Raw genomic sequence first — 18,879 nt, forward strand, 5'->3', positions numbered from 1 at the left:
CAAAGAGCCAATCAAGAAACTTGTAATATCTGCGTCGTGATTGAGGTCGCTAAATCAAAGATGGCGGACTACAAGACAGAACTGGAAGAGAGATTGCGTGAAGTTTGCTGCGTCGGGGATGAGAAGAACGTTCATTTACTCGTACAGAGGGGTGTGAGCATTAATGCACCAAACGCAATGAACGGCTGGACTCCTTTACATTGGGCATCGAAAAGAGGGCATAAAAATGTCGTGAAATACCTTCTGCAAGAGGGAGTTGATACGTCGGTTGTTACAAATAAAGGTGAAACTGCGGGGCAGTTATCTAATGATGCTGGGATCAGAAAGATGCTTGGAGAAGAAGAGACCATACTATTGAACTCAAACAGTGAGAATTTGCCCATTGTACCGAACTATCTTCGGAATCCAGAGTTTTTCTACGCACAAAAAACTTCGGAACACAGCCAGTCTGAAAAACGTGGGCAGAAGAACAAAGATGATTTGATTATAGCGAACCAAGATTGCTCTATTGTTAGTAACAGCCATGAAGGCAATAATCCAACATGTAATTTGGGTTCTGCTGCTGCACAACCAGGTGAAGAAATCGTGTTAAAGTTGCGGATTGCTAATTCAGAGGACAAAGATTTTATCGAGGTTGATTTAGACAGAAGCAGTTTGACATTTCAAATTCTCGAAATTGTTTGCTGTGATGAGTTAGGTATTGAGGCTAACAATATAAAGAAGATAAGGAAATTACCTAACACTATAGTAAGAAATGATAGAGACACAAAAAGACTGGTATCCTTCCAGGAATTGGAGGTTGTGTTAAAAGGAGAGACAACTTAATTTTTATGTAAATACAGGGCTGTCAGAAGTAGGTGGAAGTGGGCTAATACTGGCTGGCAACAACACCAGGGGCACCCGATGGTTCATGTTGGTAAATGTGTAGTTCCAGAAAATATCCATTCTCTCCTAACAGAAGGTATTTTGTTTTGTACTACCCCTTCAGTTTCCCCCAGGGAATTCCAGTTTAGCTTCATACTTTGCTTCTAAAATTTGGACTGTTAAGACCCCCTTCCCCTTAGAAATTTCCAGTGAACTTCCATAGGGTGGGTCTGGATTTTTTCTGGAACTGCACAATATTATTTTGTTAAGACGGCTAAATTGACTTAGAAATTCAGGGCACATTGTCAAGGCCTGGTTGTTTGAGTTAGTAAAAGAAATCCTCAAGACATGGTGATAGTGAATTGTGTTTAAGCTGGCCAGAATCAACATCAAAAGGAAGTGTGGTCAGAATAGTGGGAAAACAACTTAGGTTTCCAATAAGATGACAAAATAATACTGGAAACAACTTCAGTGTAAATCCACATATACTTATGAATTTCATTCTTACAAATCAGCAAAGATCGATTTAATGTTTTATTTCCATATGATTACTTTTGTTCTTACTGAGTATGGTTAAGCCGTCGTTACATGTTGAAACTTTTAGCTGAAACTTGTGTGCAACGGCGAACAAGGCCAGTTTTACGCGGTGAAACTTGTTTTTTCACCAGTGCAACCGTTGCATAAGTAGAAAGCGGTTCTGATTTTCGTGAAACTTGTCTTGCAACGGAAGTTCGAAAAAGTTTCACGAAACCAACCATGTTACACAGTACAATGCCTGCCGAAACTTGTTTCGCAGCGCCGTTGCACACAAGTTTCAGCTAAAAGTTTCAATGTGTAATGGCGGCTTTAGTTATCCTGGTAAAACCTCTCTACCTAGAGCAAAATTATATAAATCTGTAAAATGATATAATTTTAGTCATCGCACGAGTGGTACTTTTTGTAAGTAAGGGGGGTCTCCTAGCTAAGCCTAGAAAGGCTTCTGAGACTTCTGCTCGATACTGTATTACTACTGATTTGTGGTGAAATGTAAAGATACCTGATTTTTGGGCAAATAATCAATAAATAAAAATATCATTTACATGGAAAATCCGGAAATTCCATTTGGAAAATCAAAATTAATGGTACGCATCATTCCATTTGGAGTACTTCTGAAATTATGGGCTTCTGGTCAAAGTGATGCATTTTTTTACTCTGTTTGGGATTTACTGCTGATGTTCATACATTTTGCATGTTATCCTTCTTCTGTTAAGACAAGCTTAATCATTTCGTATTTATGCCAAAAATTTCCATCCGAGTGGTTTGCGTAAATGGTAAGCCCCCCTTGTCTATATAAGCCAAGAGTCCGAGAGCTCACCAAAATTTTACGGGACCCCGGATTTTTCAAAGGGAAAATCAATGAGTAAATAGCGAAAAAACATATTAAGGTGAGTGTATCAATCTTTTTGGAATTGCTCATAGCACTTTCAGAGAACGAGAGTTCTGACCTGGTCTATATAATCCAAGATTCTGAGAGCTCACCAAAATTTTGTCAAACCATGGATTTTCTTCAAAGGACCATTAATCACTTCTAATGGTCATTAGTATAAATCTACTAGTGTTCTATCACGAATGCCGTTCTCTGATTGGTTACGCTTCTCCCTATCTATTTTGTGATAGATAGTGAGTAGCGGTTTTCAACAAAATGGCAGCCACTTCATCACATTTTCGAAGTGTCTGTGATGAGGAAATAGATAAGTTACTTGTTTAGTTTTGACCAACTAGTAGATTTATATGAAAACAATTAGATTATTTGCTCTCAATTTCTATGCGTGATAGCTGATTCAGGCTGCACCCTCATCAGCTATCACACAATAGAAATCTCAAGCTTATAATCTAATTGTTAAGTAGCAATGCGTTTTTTGTAAATTTAGTTTTTTCTTCCCTTCCAAAAAATAACGACCTTAATTTCACTCTTCAGTTAAAACTAATAAATAGATAGAATCAAGAATAAGACAATATATTATTATTAATTATATAAATATTTCAAAACATTTCTTGTAATGTTTACTTGATTAAATAGGAAAAATTCTGCCCAACAAAGATCATGTTAAAGGTCAGAGGGCTTTCAGCTCTGATTAACTCATTCTTCTTGAAATTTAACCTGTTAAATATGCCAGTCGTGAAAGAGAGCAAGCTTTTAAATATTTATCATTGAAGCAAACACAAGAATGCATGGCAAATGAAGCCTGAAATGTTTTCATCCCTATATCATCTAGTCTTTGCAAACTTTTTTGAAAGATTCAAGAAATGCATAATACTCAGCAGACAAAAGATCTTTACCGGCCAAACAATGGTCCAAATAATCTCTCCGCGGTACTAGTCCTTCTTCATAAAACTCATCGGTAACCATGTAAGCTGTCGCTTCAATCCTTTCCCCCTTTAACGTCTCAACTGTAACTTGTTCTCGGCGATAACAACCTTGTGCCACCGCTTCAAAGACATCCAATTTATCTAAGCCTCCGTCTTCAAGAGTGTACAATACTCCGTGTACAACTGAGTTCTTTTCCGGTCGAATGTTTCCTGAGCCACATCCATCGGGTCTTCTAAACGAAAAAGTCATCTTGTAGTCATACAGCCTTGCGCCAACTCGTTCGGTGAAGAAGGCTTTTCGTTCTCGCATTCTCTCTGGGTTCATGTTGGATCCAAAGGCGAAGTACATCTCTTTCCTCGCCATGCCTTTGCTGAGGTTTCTCCACAACAGACTAGCTCTCTTCAAAGTAGTTGCAAAGTGGTTACGGAAAGCTAAGAAGAGAATATCTTGAGACACAGGCATTCGATAGTTCTTGCCAAAGACAGGTTCGAACAGGCGTTCATAATACGATCACCAGTTCCTCGCAGAAGATGGAAGTAACTCATTCCCAGAGTCTTCTCCGAATTCAAGATGGCTGCTGTCCTGAATTGAGCACAGGTAGCCCAAGCAAGATGGGCTCTTCGCAAAAACAACCGACATTTCGTTGGGTAACTCTTTTACAAGGGCTTTTCGTGTAGTATATGTTTAATCGAAGCAAGAGATTTTTGCGAGGCTTACTTGGATAATTTGTAGAACCAAAGGGCGGGTTGAACCTTTTCCCGCTCTGAACGCAAACGCTCAATTTTTAAATTATAAAAGGCTTCAAAACACCTTTGATAGTGATGACGATGGCGTTCCCATGGCGATGACGATGATAAAGGCGACAGTGACATTGCATGTAACCTTAATACGACCTGAGTATCGGGCTTTCCGTTAGGAGAGGGGGGAGTGAAGGGGGAGGAGAGTGGGTGGAAGAGAGGAGGAGAGGAAGGCCTTTTCTTCCCTAATCTCCTTCCTCTCTTCCCCCAACCCCCTCCCCCACCTTGATAAAGCCTGATACCCAGGCTACATTGAATATGACGGTGAGGATGGCCCGGTGGCGAGGGTTGACAGGGATATGGACGTGGAGACTAAATGATGACGATGAGGATGATGTTAAAATGTTCTTCTAACTTTTCACCGGATCCCATCGTTGGAAAAGGCAAATCGAGGCAAATATTTTCTTAAGCCGGCCTGTTTTGGAGAGCATTACTTGCGCTCAAATTTTATGTACAAAATATCAGTCAAGGAAAAGGAAGCAGAACAGAAGAAGATCGGTTTTAAAAAGAGCAGAGGTATAAGTCAGAGGTATAAGCCATCGTGACACTCTTACAAACTAACCAAATAATCAATGCAAGAGAGATCATCGCAGTTACGTAAGCAACCGAAGCAGCTGCGAAAATAAATTTTTCTCGATTAATTGCAACCAACATCAGACAAATTTTGGAACCAATTTTTGAAAATCTTGAAATTATTTATTTTGAAAACAATGCTGACTTTAGTGGGAAGCATCCCTTGGAAAGTTAGGACTACAAAGGACACGGAATGTAATAAGTATCAAGGGCAAATATTGAAAAAATGATTGAATCAGGTCTTCAAACAGACATCCACCATGGTGGCACCCACTCGCCTTCAGAAAAGTCAAACATAAGGGAAAATAGCAGTGTTTCTTTCTTCCCCAGCTCATCTTCAATAAAATGGATAAACCGAGAAAAATAGGATGGGTTCATTATAGTTTTCGTAATTACGAGAGTTTATAACCAAAACTAAGACCCCATCGGAAAAGTGACAAATCAAGAAATAAAAAACGGTCTTAGTTTTCGGGATCCTAGTTTTCGAGGGATTAGTTGGGGGTTAGTTTGTAAAGAACTGCGAAAGTTCTGTTTCTTTCCCCCGTCACACTTAGTGACGAATTTGACTAAATCATTGGGCGAGTTATCATGCAGCTTTTGCAAATTCATTCACAATCCGGTATTTTTTCTTTAATTTTTGTTTTAAATTGTAAAGTTGGTTCCCTGTGGCTATGGCGTTCGGCAACACCCAGAGGCGTATCAATTGCAGACGAGTTTTGAATACCCTTATAGGCTATAGGCTAAGCTTCGAAAAGGCACATATACGCAAGAGGAGAGGGTAGGGGGGGCCATTTTCTGGCCCATGGACTTTTAATGATTTAGCTTCATGTTTCATGCTTAGCGAGCGTCTCCAGATTATAGGGAGTAAATTCAAGGGCAGACGGGGTCTTGTGCATAATTTCACGGAAGTGCTTCCAATTATACAGGAATTATCTTCATCTTTGCGCCGTCTTCGCTTCCATACTCTCTGGGCGCCTGGAACAAACAAAACTATTTTTAGCTCGCTAAGGGTCACCACGCACCGTCGGTTAGCTGATGGAAGAGTTGACTTTGTATAGTCTTCACTTTCTAAAAGCTCGCTTGTTTACAAATTTTGTACTTCCGCTACTCATTGTTTTCGTTATTCGGTATAAACTATGGAGGGATCTAAAGATACCTTACTGCTTATCAAAGAAGCTAAACGTTGCACGCTGCAGAAAGAATCTGAGTCAGTATCTCAGCAAGAAAGCGTTGGAGTGAACGCAGAGCACACTGATCAAAATCCTGACAGTGGAGGCGTTCGCATCGAATGTCGTGGAATTGGCTTAACGGAGAAGTTATCGCAGCTTTCGCTTAACGAAGGCGAAATGCTTCTAGTTCGTCTCAGACTGCGACGAAGGCTGCCAGCAGATGAGAGAAGTCAACGGGCAAAAGAAGAACATCAAAAAGAAGCGAAGGCAAGTCGCTCATAGTCTGAGTTACCAAAAATAGTTTGTGTGTTGAGGGGGGAGGGAAGGTCCTGATCACGAATTACGAAGATTTTTGTAAGCATTTCGTTTTAATTAATCAGCCCAAATAGCATTCCCTTCTACCATCACCAAATTTAGGCGGTTTCATCAGAATGTAAATGTGCGTAGGAATGAAGTCTGGAAAAATCTAAGGATCAGGCGGAACAATACTTCCGCCATAGAGGTTGCAACCTTTTCATCCTTTGCTTAATTTGAAATATGCACTGATTTTAGAGATGTTGTATTGACCAAATACTTTAGCACGTACGCCAGATGAACTAGAAATTTGCATGATAACATTCCTTGTGAAAGAATTCCGCTACTCACAACGTACAAGATCAATTCCCAGTACATTTAGAGCTCGTGTTCTAGAAATAAGTTCCCAGATGTCCTCAAGAGTCACTCTCAAAATCAGAAAAAATCACAGTGGAATTTCGATTATTCGAGCCCTCGATTTTTTCGAAACTCCAGATTCTTCTTGAGCCAAAAGTTGTTTCCCTTGGATTTGCTTCGGTCAGATTTTTACCCCAACTTTTTATTGTAACCAAATTCGGTTTCCCTATGAGATTCGAAATATTGGTATTCCGCTGTAATAACGTACGATGGTGACTAGTTCCAGTTCCTACTGGTTTACAACGGGGGAGTTGGACTGACTGGGTTTGGAAGCTTGAAGCAAGTTCTTTGCTTTCACTTTCAACAGCCAAGAACTGAAGCAGAATGATAACATTCGGCCAAGCATAACTTTATAATCCGCAATAGCCAGTGGGAATAAACACTAGAAGCATCAACAAACGAGCAAACATTAGAACTTATCTGCTTTTAGAATAATGCTCGCTCGGTCAGTTTTAGTGATATGAGTTGTGACTCCGTCCTCTACGTTACCATCAAAACGATAAATAGGTATTTCTAAGTGGGTGCTGATTACACCTTCCCTGTGGCTGCTATTGCGAAAAGCCGCTAAAAAGTGCTTGAAGTCGTCGTTACTAGAAGACCGAATCACAACGTAAATCAACCTCCGCTGAGCGAGCAACAAACCGGAAAGTTTTTTTAATGTTTGAAGCACTTGAGTCGATCGATTTGAAAACAAGAAACGAACTATTTTTTAGAGCGATGGCCTAAGTTACCTGTTTTAAATTGTAGAATGGTGTTATGGGTCAGGGGGAAGCGAAAGAAAGGAAAGAAGCGACAAATACAAAAGGTACGCGTCTGTAACATAAAGTAACCAGATAAATGAAACAGTTTAGTAGAGATGAGTACGGACTTTAAAAAGGACCCCATTTCTTGATCAGTCTTACCTCCCTCCAGGGGAGCCGCATACTAATACATCAACCATATGATCAACAAGGCTCAAATCAAACCGAGTCTTTTTCCTTAATGGAAGCCAGGGTTTTGAGATATGTCAATTGCTAACGTGGATTGTAAATTTTAAAAGACTTGTTTACACCCCCCAAAACGTTGCCGCGATTCGGTGTGTAAAGTATGAAGCCAATCTCTTGGTAAAATATAGTACGATTTTGCGGTTTATTTAGCTTTTTAAGGAGTAAGAACAAAAGTATTCGAGTGTTGAAGGCTGAAAATGAAACTAGCTGGAACAGATCTTTTACATTCCAAATGTTGTTTTTTTTTTAAATTTTGCCATTTCCCCTCTACATGCAATCATCGGGTTAATTGTTTTTATTTTTTTAGTTTTGTATTTCTTTTTAATGACAAAGTCGTATTGGATTTTCTAATTTATCACTTTAAAAAGGTATGAAAAATGAAGTTGACGAAGCCATCGAACCTGACGAATGTAAACAGTCAGCTGTGAAAAAGCAAAGGAAGACGGAAGATAAACCTCTTGCACGAGCGAGAGACAGCGTAACAGAGAAAGGTGCAAAATTCGTTAGGACAAAAAGTAAAATACAGTCGCAAAGAAACGAATTATGTTCGCAGAAAATGATCGGAGGAATCCAAAGGCGAAGAGGACTTTTAAGTCCAAACATGGGAAAAAAGGTTTCCTTACGAGACCAGCTGAAAGAGAAAGATGAAATGATCGCTGATGTACAACGGCAGCTGGAAGAGAAGGAAGAAAAGTTGTCCATATTGGAAACAGATTTAGGGGAATTGGGAACGCAACTGAGTGAGTTACAAGCAGAATTACAAGAAAAAAGCTCACAAGAAACAGCTCTTAAGGAGAAGCTAGGAGAGGAACAGCAACAACTTGCTGAACTACAAAGTCAGTTGACGACAAAGGAGCAAGATGCGAAAATGAAGGAACAGCAGTTGTCTGATATACAAGGCGATTTAGAAGGAAAAGATTCAGACATAGCAACTTTACAGGAGCGGTTAATGAAGGAAGAGAGAGAAAACGCTGAAATGCAAACGCAGTTGGAGCTTGAAAGAAACGAAAGGATAACAATGACACACCGACTAAATGATCTGCGTGAACAATTAGAACAAAAAGAAACAGACACAGCAATTTTTCAGGAGCAGTTGAAGATGGAAGAAGAACGAGCCACTAAAGTGAAAAGTCAGTTGGAAAAAAAAGAGCAGGAAATGACGACCGTGAGACTGGAAAATGCAATCTTTCAGGACGAAAGTGAACAACTGAGAAGAGAGTACCAACAGCAAGTTAATGAATGGCAAAGTCAGCTGAGTGCAAACGAACAAGAAATTAGAACAACGAGACAGCAAAATGCTAGCTTGCGAGAAGATGCGGAGAGGTTGAGGAGGGAACATCAACAGCGAGTAAATGAGCTGCAAAGTCAAATAAGAGCAAACGAACAAGAAATACAAACATTGAGACAGCAAAATGCTAGCTTGCGAGGAGACGGGGAGCGGTTGAGAAGGGAACACCAACAGCAAGTTAATGAGCTGCAAAGACAGCTGAGAGCGAACGAACAAGAAATGAGAACAATGCGACAGCAAAATACTTGCTTGCGAGGAGACGGGGAGCGGTTGAGAGGGGAAAACCAACAGCGAGTAAATGAGCTGCAAAGTCAGATGAGAGCAAACGAACAAGAAATAAGAACGCTAAGAATGCAGTTACGAGATACACAACAACGAGGAATTGAAAGACCTCCTCCTGACCAATCAAGTGACTGGGTCATCAAACGGAGTGAAATTCAAATGACCGGTGAGCAGCTTGGGGAGGGAGCATGGGGGATTGTATACAAAGGAAAATTCCGTGGCCTTCATGTGGCTGTAAAAGAAATGCACGATAATATCTATTCTTCTTACAACCGGCATTTGTTTGAGCGAGAAGTAAACTTTGCTTCTAAATGCCGACATCCTTGCTTGTTGCTGTTTATTGGCGCAACCATTGATCAAAGGCCGTTGCTAGTGACAGAGATTATGGAAAAGAGCTTAAGATCGAAGCTGTATGACAGAGGAGAGCGGCAGATGTCTACAGCAGAGGTATCCGTCATTTCTTTGGACGTAGCCCGAGCATTAAACTACCTTCACCAAAAAGAACCACCCATAATTCACCACGACGTCAGTAGTGGTAACGTGTTGCTATGGCGACGGGGTAACCAATGGAGAGGCAAGGTTTCTGATTATGGCACTGCTAATTTTGTTCGCCACAGTAAGACAAGCTACGCAGGAGCTGCCATATACGCTGCACCTGAATCTCTGGAAGAAAACCCTAATCAACCACTTAGCTGCAAGGTTAGTTACGGTTTGAACAGCTTACTTCACCCATAAAATATCAAACTTATTAGGCTAAGTTAATTCTGCTACATCTGCTAATGGTGGGTGAACTGTTTCCCCTTCGACAGAGTCCTGTTACGCTCTAACGAAGGGCTAACGCTCGAAACGTCAACACTCGAATCGCTTTACGGTGGCCAATTTACCTTTAGTTATCAACTCTGTTGATAAACCAAACATTCGTTTCTACTTTCCATCGACGCTGCACCGCAATTTCTTTAGAGACTAACGGCCCTATACTTTTATTCTTATCGAGTACTAAAGCCCAAGATTAAAATTGTTTTCCAAAAAATGAACGAGGACTCGAGAAACCACTTTACGCCTGAATCTTTCATCGATTGCAAAGCTAGCACACCGGATTTAACAAAACAGACAGATTTTAAAAAGAAGAAACGAACTACAAAGCTTCACAAAAATAATGGTGACAGTAACGGCTGACAACTGATTTAAACTGACCAAAAACTGTCGCCTATTTTTAATTTCCTATACGTCGCCATTTTGGATTCTATGATGTCATATAGTTACTACTATTCTCAAGAGAAATAATTGGACAACCCAATCAGTGACGTCACGAAATCCAAAATGGCGTCGCGCGGGAAAATTAAAAGCGAAAGTTACATGGCGGTAATAAAACCTGTTCGGTCTGAGAAAAACGATCACCGCTTTTTCAAAGGAATTTGAAAGACGGTACTCTCAACAATTTAACGACAATTTTTTTCAAAAGTGGAGGTGCTCTTTAATAATATACGATCTATTCCTATGAAAATACTTCAACTACGTCGTTGAAAGATTATTCAGGATTAGATTTGTGGTCTCGTATTAATATCATGGATGACAAATTACTCCTTAATTTTGGCGCAAAATTTCAGCATCAACTTATACGTGCGAAATTACAAAATTGCTATTGCAACGTTTCTCGATACAATAAACAAGTGAAAAACCCACGATTGTGAGCGCAATTTGTCACCCATGATATTAAAAGGTAATCAAATGATGTACTCGTAAAATTAGAAAATAATTTCACTTTCGTTTTGTCAAAATTCTAATCATTTCCCTAGCCTAAACGGCTCGGGAAATTATTAGAATTTTGACAAAACGCAGGTGAAAGACACCATTTGCTTACCCATACTAACATTTGGATGAATTAAAATGATACCACAATACTGTTGTTATTAGGTTGATGTCTACAGTTTTGGTGTTCTTCTATGTGAAATGTGCACCAGACAGCAACCAGACACCCAGCAGTGTGATAGGCAAATAACCCGAATGACAAACGACAGGTTTCGTAATCTCGTGTTACGCTGTGTAGAGGAACAGCCTGGGATGAGGGCAAACATGGAAGAGGTTATTGACGGGCTGGAGCAATTTTAGCCATTTTCGGATACGCAATCGGCCAAATGTGTTGAACATTAAACAGGACTTTCACGAAAACAAGACCTATGTGAACTACAACTCAAACCACTTCTAACATTCCGACAACACTGATTATAAGATTGGCAAGGTCTGCAGTGTATAAACCAAATATCACAGACAATAATTAACAAACTGTCACTGATACCAGGAACTAACACAAACTAAACTTCAATGTCATCTTGTCTCGTCCATTGATCCATCCATTCATTTTCTCATTCATTAATCTCTTCATTTAAGCAATTGTTGTTTCTTTCATCCATCCATCTATTGATCTTTTCCCTTTCAATTCTGTCCATCTGTCTTTTGAATGCCATTTATCCCTGATTTCATCCACGAACCTCCATCCATTCCTCTGTCCGACAATCCTTCTATCTATAGACTGCAAGCAGGCTCTTTCTTCTCCTAAGTTCTGTAGCGCGCGAGTCCACGCGCGATGGATCAAGCTAGCGGCAAAGTCGTGAGCCACGAGAAAGGCGGGCACTTTTTCCTCCCTCTCTCCAATCCCTCTTCGTTCACTTTTCTAATTTGTATAATTTTACCGTCACTTTGCGCGTGTGATCTGAGTTAAAAAGTACAACCGCTCGCAGTCTACTCTATCTGTTATCATCTGTCCAGCTAGCCATTCTGTATTTGTCTAGTCATCAAAACAGCCATCCGTCTGTTAATGTGTCATCCACTAGGTTCACTCCTTCATTCAGCAGGGTAGGGGATCATTAATGTCTCTCCAACAGACAACTTGATTTGTTCCCTCGACGGAAGGCGAGCTTGTGATTAGTGAATCCATTCTACCATCATACAAACCAAATACTCCTCCTGCCAAAAATAGAATAGGTAAGTAAATAAGGTAATTATTCAGATGAGCTTATAAACACAAACAGCCATTAGCAGCCAACCAGAAATCCTACTTGTCTAAGTTCATACCATTCTGATCAGGGCCAATGTAGCCACTGTTAGTAATAGGGACCTTAAGCAATAGACCTATTCGGCTAACGCAATGTTGTACCCAATTCAAATCCTTTGGGCATAAAATGTTTTGTTCTAAGTATTTCCATGGCATTTAAATGTGAATGCTACATCATAATGCAAATGCAATAAACAAAGAATCTTAACCCCCGGGAATCTGAATTGGGTACAACATTGAGTTAGCCGAATCGGTCTATGACGACTGCGACAGCTACGACAACGCCACAAAACAAAAGGCTTAGTGAGGAAAAACAATCGCTGTGCACGTGCGTTTTAAATTTTGGTACATTTCTTTGCCGCTCACTGCAAAACGACAACATGAAATGACCACATTATATTTTCAGGTGATGTTTTCGTTGGCGTTGCCGTCAACGCTGCTTAAGCTCCCAAATTCAATATCCTTGGGGTGGGGCCTCAGAAGAAAATGAGGGGCGGTGTGAAAAGAAGAGGACAGAAAGGAGAGATGCTGGACTAAACCTTACAAATAAGAACAATATGGATAACATAACTTGTACCAGTGTGAATGTAGAGTATTCTCTTTCCTTTGAATCTTGTGGGATTATTTTTCATCTCAGTTAACATTCCTCTAATTGCCTTGATGTTGTACACTGGATCAACCATTATTCCAGTACTTCTGGAGATTTCAGTAATGCTTTCTGCAATAAAGGATATAAAAGCTGTGACCATTTTTAATTGAATGGATGAATGCAGAGCATGCGATTCACGAAGCAAAACTGCCAGATGTGTTTTACCGAAGTTATTTCTCTGTGATAAAATTATTCAAAATGTGAAGGAAGACTAAACGAATCCCTTACTGGCCTCCCTCGCAGACGTTTGGCTCGTCACGCTGACATCCGCTATTTGCAAAAATTGTCCAAGTCCAAAGTGCACTTCTAGGATTGGGAAGCGCGCTCTGATTGGACTACGCAAATCTCCCCTCGTTTCAGCAGACGTCTCGTTGGGGAGGGAGATTGTGTGACAAGCCAAAAGAGCATCTGCATCCGTTTACAAGGGAGGTTAATTCCTAACAGCTTGTTTAACACTTTTCCTATTCCCCCTGAATGGGATACTTGCCCTTCATCACATTACTCAATATACACCGTGGTAAAGAGAGACAATGTGGAAGTAATATATCAAACACTAGTGATGCCCACCTGTGCCCGCCAACGTGCTGCTTCTAGCAATTTGAACTTCCGTTTTTTTTTCTTCTTTTTTTCTCTTGATTTTTCTTGTTTATATATTAGTAGCTTTAGTTTTCAAGTTTTAAATAATTAACGTGGGATCCGCTGTAATTGGCAAGGCTGTAGTTGTCTCCCTGACCAATAATTTTTTTACACATTCGTGCATATAGATCCGTCTGTATCTGTAATTTAGTTAGGCGAAGTTAAATAAATAAATAAATAAACACAAGGAAAAGTGCTTCATGTTCAAGAAGTGGGTTGAAAAATGAGATGCAGTCAAACTTTTTTGAGCAACTACAAAGAGTTCAGTCCACTTGGATGAAACACTCTTCGAGTGTTTGATACAACTTGTAAAACCGTTAATAATTCTTGGAGAAATTCAAAGCAAAAGTTCAAACTGTTTTATAATTAATAAGGTCACATTGCCAAACCTCCATGGGGGTGATATTCTTTGTTTTAGTTAATACCTACCTAGTTCATCTTGGGTGGACAAAGAATATCCACGCCCCTTGTATCCATCAATAACATCTATAATGTCTTCTGCTGTAACATCAAGTCCGCCTGTTCTGAGGTCTTCGTTTATTTTTTTGTAAAAATAGGCAGCATTATCAGACACATTAATAGCATGACACCTAGTAAGATGACAAAATAGAGAAAATTTGTAAGCTGGGAGGACTGACAGTGGAGCAAATAGCATACAGCTCAAACACAACCTTTTGATTGTCAAGAACCAAACCAACAAAAAAACAAATAGTGTCAAAATTTGAAACTTACTTGAGTTTTGATCCTGTAAGGTAGTTAGCTATGGCAATTCCCGAAGCTGTCCCACCACTACCAGCTGTCACTACAATGTCGTCAAAATTCTCCAACACATTCTGAAGCATACAAAAATAACCCTCTCTCAATTAGAATACTTACTGATCATTTACAGCCTCACTCCTAGTTGTCCTTAGTGCAAAGCTGAGCATGACTTCACCTGTTGAAGTGATCAGGAAAGCATGACCTGGACAAGAAACAGGCAGCTTGGCTCACTCGATAGACACAAGCAGGCTGAGAATGAGGTTGTATTGTTTACTTCAAATGGTGTGTGCCTTTATCACCCTTTGCTGACCTTATGTTGTAATGAGGATGAAGTGGATTCAAGAAGCTGTTTCCTTGTGGCTTTTAATTCACAATATGTACTATAAAGCCATTGCCATGGTAACAAGCCACTTTAAAAATGACTGAAAGAATTTTCTAACTTTCGGAGCTGACATTTCTTGAATTATTTCCTTTAATGTAATGAAACTCCTCAATAGCTTTTTCTTTAGGTAGTTTTTTACATAGGGCAAGCCTCTTGAACTCCTTTTCAAAGCATTCTTTGTACATTTACCTTTTGTTTCAAATGCTTTAAATAAACCCATGTATAATCCTTTACAGACAAGTGAAGGTTGCATAATGAAACATGAATTTTCGATAAGGTCTGACAAGATTACCATTACATTGTTCACCTCAGGAAAGAATGTGTTTGGGTATCAATGAGCTACATCTCACTGTAGGCAAAGTTCAGTGTTGAAGAAAATACCCCAAAAATTGCTGTGAAATTTACATTAATGCTCACACAGACACTCTGAAGAGCTAGCTGCCTTAACATCATGGACGCATGACAAAGAATAAAGATGTCACCTGTTCTATCATTTCTTGAAATGCTGTCAAGTAACCAAACATCCCTGTGTATGAAGATCCCCCAACCTCAATCAGATATGCAGAGGAACCCTGTTGCTTTCTTCAAACATACAAAAAAGTTCAAATTATTGATTAGCCCTGCGTTGGTGCAGCTTCCAAAAGGGTTTTGAGGAGGGAGGGGAGGGGAGGGGAGGCAAAATGTACCAAGCAGGGGTGGGGTTACTTTACTGTATATGTACTAGTTACTTGATGTTTCCTTGCATTCTTCCCCCTCCCCAAACCCTCTTCCAAGCCTCTTATTATGCCTGGTTACATTTCCTTACATCTACTTTCAATAATAGAACTTTGATTCCCTAAAGTGACCTGCTGAAGGGGCGTTAATTGGGTTAATTCTTTCATAATGTAAGAAAGATTTTACAGTGCAATCTGTGAGAAACTCAAAAAGAAACAGCCATACTGGCTAATCTTTGCATGGCACACTGTACACATCCATAAATCGGATAACCTTGGTTGGTTTCTGACTGGTAGAAATCAACAATAAATTTATTAATGCAAAGTCCAGGCCGCCAGCTGTCTATTCAGGGAAGGAGGGCAGGCTTATTCCCCCAAAAAACAGCACTGGCAGAGTAGTACTCACCGAAAAAGGAATTTGAAAATGGCTCTGTGGAGTACAAGCAAAATTACCAGTTGCCAGTATTTGTTGAGAGGATTACAAGTTCCTCCTTAAACACAGCATTTAAAAAATTAATATGATCCCTAGTAAGTAAAGGCTACTTACAACTTTTCTGCCATTTTCTCCATCATCTGTTTGAGGCCAAATTTATACTGTAGCTGAGGAATCACAATAATCTGACTTCCAACCATTCTGCTCAAAAGAAGGTTCCCTTTACATCCAATATCTGTGGTCTGAATAACAGAAAAAAAGACTTACTATGTGTACAGAACAACTTCAAAATGACAACAATATGTGACAAAAAAAAAGCCAAGCAAGCCCAGGGAACTGTACGAGGCAGGTACAAAACTCGGACTGGATCAGATTAGATCGCCTAGCCGAGGTCGGATCAACTAAAATTTCAACACCCGGCAAAGGATACTTTTACCCATTTACGGGTTCAAATTTATGAAATTACAGTTATCTTTGCTCTCCTTTGCCACTTTGTCAAGCCACCATTTTGTTGTGCTAGTGCCATTGTACAGTTCCAGAAAAAATCCATACCCACCCATGGAAGGTCATTGGAAATTCCTAGGGGGAGGGGGGTCTTAAAAGTCAAACTTTTAGAAGCAAAGTATGTAGCTAAACTGGAATTTCCTAGGGGGAGGAAGAGTGGAAAACAAAAAACCTTTCTTGGGGGGAGTATGGATATTTTCTGGAACTGCACCTTTTTTACTAACCCTCTCATAAATCAACTTATAGTACACATGCCTGTTCAGGACTCCTAAGGAACAAGTAACAGTTCAAGCCAAGTTGTCTCGCAGCAATGGCAGTGGCTCTACAGTGATTGGACTGAATCCCACCACATGTAAAAATGGTATCGCACTTCTTATGCAAAGCATCAGCCAGGAGGAACTCCAGTTTCCGAACCTACAAAATTCAAAGAAGAAAAGATGAATATCATTACAAAGAAGGATGAAGTGTACTCGAGTGGAAGGGATGTTGTTATTTTCTTCTCAAACTCATTTATAATTCATCAAGACAAAACAAGAAAATCACTACTGTGACCATGGTTTGGATATGTGTTCCTAATTACCATAAAAGTTTGCCAACTTTAGCTTTGAATTTTTCCAAGAATTATTGATCATTTGAGAAGCCATATCAAACACTCAAAAGTGTGTTTCATCAGATATCCAAACACCTTGAAGTCATTCAAAAAATCTCGGCTGTGCCTCGTTTTTTCAACCTACTTCTCAGTGTTTGGATATCTGATGAAACACACCTTCTTGTGTTTGATATATTACTAGAACAAGACAATCAGCCTGGTCTCCAGGGTGAGGTATGGGTTGTAGTTGGTATTCCTCACTGATCAGACTCTTATAACTTAACTTATACCTTATTTCCAGACAATGTACTTCCAGTTAAGTCATCTCTTTTGACTGACAGTGAAAACTCCTTGGGAATATTTGGGACATGCCAGGGATGAATAGGAGTGTTCCGCTGTGCAAGCTACAAAACAGAAAACCTAAAGTTAGAATGAAACTGACAGTTGCAAATAAGAGGTCTGAGACTTAAGGTGTACTTGTGCCACAGGCAACCCACATCCTAACTCGTTTTTAAGCTTCAGTAGCTTTAACTTAAGTCTTTACAGTGATCAGCATCAAATTTCTCCTAGTAATAACAGTGCTTACTCAACCCCTGAGGTTATGAGAATTAAGGGTATGATCACCCAAGACAAATTTTCTTGATATTTTAATACCTTCTCCACAGGACTTTTATAAGAAAAGCATGGGGACAAGATAGGAGAATTTGCTAGACTTTGATATTAGGGGTTAAAGGGTTAAACACCGAGGATTTTTGCCACTCCCAACAGGATGGAATAATACTCTGTTTTTCACTTTTTCATTGATATTTCTTTCGGACATTTTGCAAACATGCAGATTGGAGATAAAGATCCCCAACCTCCATACTTGGAGCAAAAATCCCAAGGTGCGATTAACTGTAATGAAGTGTCGTAACCTGTTGGCGTCAATGCAGGTGGGTAACTTTGAAGATTATACTACACGCGGTGCATGCCAGTAAATGCCTTTGCATTTGCGAGATCTCATTAAGTAGTGCCATACTTTGCAGACTGGCTAAAACACCATGCTGTCTCACAAATCAGGGTGTTACCCCTTCATTTGGCAGAAGAACTATATGTTTTTTTTTTCTGTTTTAGCAGCCGCTTTAATATTGGTGCAGGTAAACAACAGGACAGGTTAGCGAAGATGTTGGCAAAGCAACCTTATGTTACCTGGGTGACCACTTGTTACTTCACATTTTTGATGGGATGTTCCATTTTTTATCTGCACCCCCCACCTCCCTCAAAAGGATGGACGGAATCTTTGTCCGCACCCTTTGAAGAAAAAAACTAAGGGGTTGATTTCTTGGTGGTGCCTTTGAGAAATTAATCCGAAGGATCCAAATTTTGGCGGTGGCTAAAAAAGTGGAATGTGCCCATGAAATCAACTGCTCCCACTTTGTCCTCCCGTTGTTTTACAGTCTTGTTTTCGCGATCAGAAAATAGAGAGGTGCTCGTGATCTACATTAATTCTTTCCACTACTTGCCATAAACTATAACAAGACCCAAATTAAAAGATAAGCTCACATTTTAAACGTCTTACTTGGACAAAATGCTGCGGAATATCTTTCAGTGACTTGGCCCACTTTGGAGGCTCGTACCGGTGGAGTTGAGTAAGCATGTTCACACCTCGACAAATATTCCTACTCATTTTTGAAGAGAATATCCGTTGCCACCTGGCGTTCTGAGGCCATAGTTATTTCATACTTCATCGATGAACGTTTTTCAGGGGCGAGAAAAACGATAACACCTTCTCTTTCTCTTCCTCGGCGACCACTTCCCCCTCTTTGGTCGGCGGTGTTGCATCATACGGTTTGCGTGTCATGTAAGTACACCTCAAAATTCTGCGGACCACTGGTCTCTCCAAGAGTGCCGGATAGGGATTGGTTGGGAAAGCTTGCCATGGAAACAATGGTGCTGTAATTAATGTTGGAAGGGCCGCAAACCTGCACAGTCCTTTGTTTTAAGGTTCACACCACAGTTGAATATAAAGGAATATCTTAACAAAAGCTTTTCGATTGGTCAGTTGCTCCAACATTCCAAATTCTACTATTGTTTGTGCAGGGTCAAGGCCAAAAAGGCAAACAAAAACATATAGAGTGTTTTCATTCACGTGACTACCGGCCA

General features: G+C 40.0%; 4 protein-coding genes across 4 annotated transcripts; 2 read left to right on the forward strand and 2 right to left on the reverse strand.

The window, feature by feature from the left end:
• The first annotated feature begins 15 nt into the window (after nt 1-15).
• On the forward strand, nt 16-1,919 carry LOC146469026 (ankyrin repeat domain-containing protein 40-like). Its single transcript, XM_085123654.1, has one exon. The coding sequence runs from the start codon at nt 61-63 to the stop codon at nt 823-825; it is 765 nt and encodes a 254-aa protein (XP_084979780.1). The 5' UTR covers nt 16-60; the 3' UTR covers nt 826-1,919.
• An 834-nt stretch (nt 1,920-2,753) lies between these two features.
• On the reverse strand, nt 2,754-3,734 carry LOC146469027 (gamma-glutamylcyclotransferase-like). The gene has a single exon (XM_085123655.1). It carries the CDS (start codon nt 3,674-3,676, stop codon nt 3,116-3,118), a length of 561 nt encoding a protein of 186 aa, XP_084979781.1. The 5' UTR covers nt 3,677-3,734; the 3' UTR covers nt 2,754-3,115.
• Nucleotides 3,735-5,447: 1,713 nt separating this feature from the next.
• LOC146469028 (uncharacterized) lies at nt 5,448-11,129 on the forward strand. Its single transcript, XM_085123633.1, has 4 exons — nt 5,448-6,020; nt 7,212-7,269; nt 7,819-9,719; nt 10,935-11,129. Exons 1-4 carry the CDS (start codon nt 5,721-5,723, stop codon nt 11,127-11,129), a joined length of 2,454 nt encoding a protein of 817 aa, XP_084979759.1. The 5' UTR covers nt 5,448-5,720.
• A 23-nt stretch (nt 11,130-11,152) lies between these two features.
• Nucleotides 11,153-18,546, reverse strand: LOC146469029 (uncharacterized). The gene is made up of 9 exons (XM_085123634.1): nt 18,296-18,546; nt 17,028-17,141; nt 16,404-16,562; nt 15,759-15,886; nt 14,981-15,080; nt 14,090-14,190; nt 13,787-13,947; nt 12,650-12,790; nt 11,153-11,984 (listed from the first exon to the last, which is right to left on the reverse strand). Exons 1-9 carry the CDS (start codon nt 18,401-18,403, stop codon nt 11,866-11,868), a joined length of 1,131 nt encoding a protein of 376 aa, XP_084979760.1. The 5' UTR covers nt 18,404-18,546; the 3' UTR covers nt 11,153-11,865.
• Nucleotides 18,547-18,879: the final 333 nt, after the last annotated feature.

Source organism: Pavona decussata, unplaced genomic scaffold (genome assembly GCF_977016875.1).
Source record: "Pavona decussata unplaced genomic scaffold, jaPavDecu1.1 SCAFFOLD_127, whole genome shotgun sequence".
NCBI lineage: Eukaryota > Metazoa > Cnidaria > Anthozoa > Scleractinia > Agariciidae > Pavona > Pavona decussata.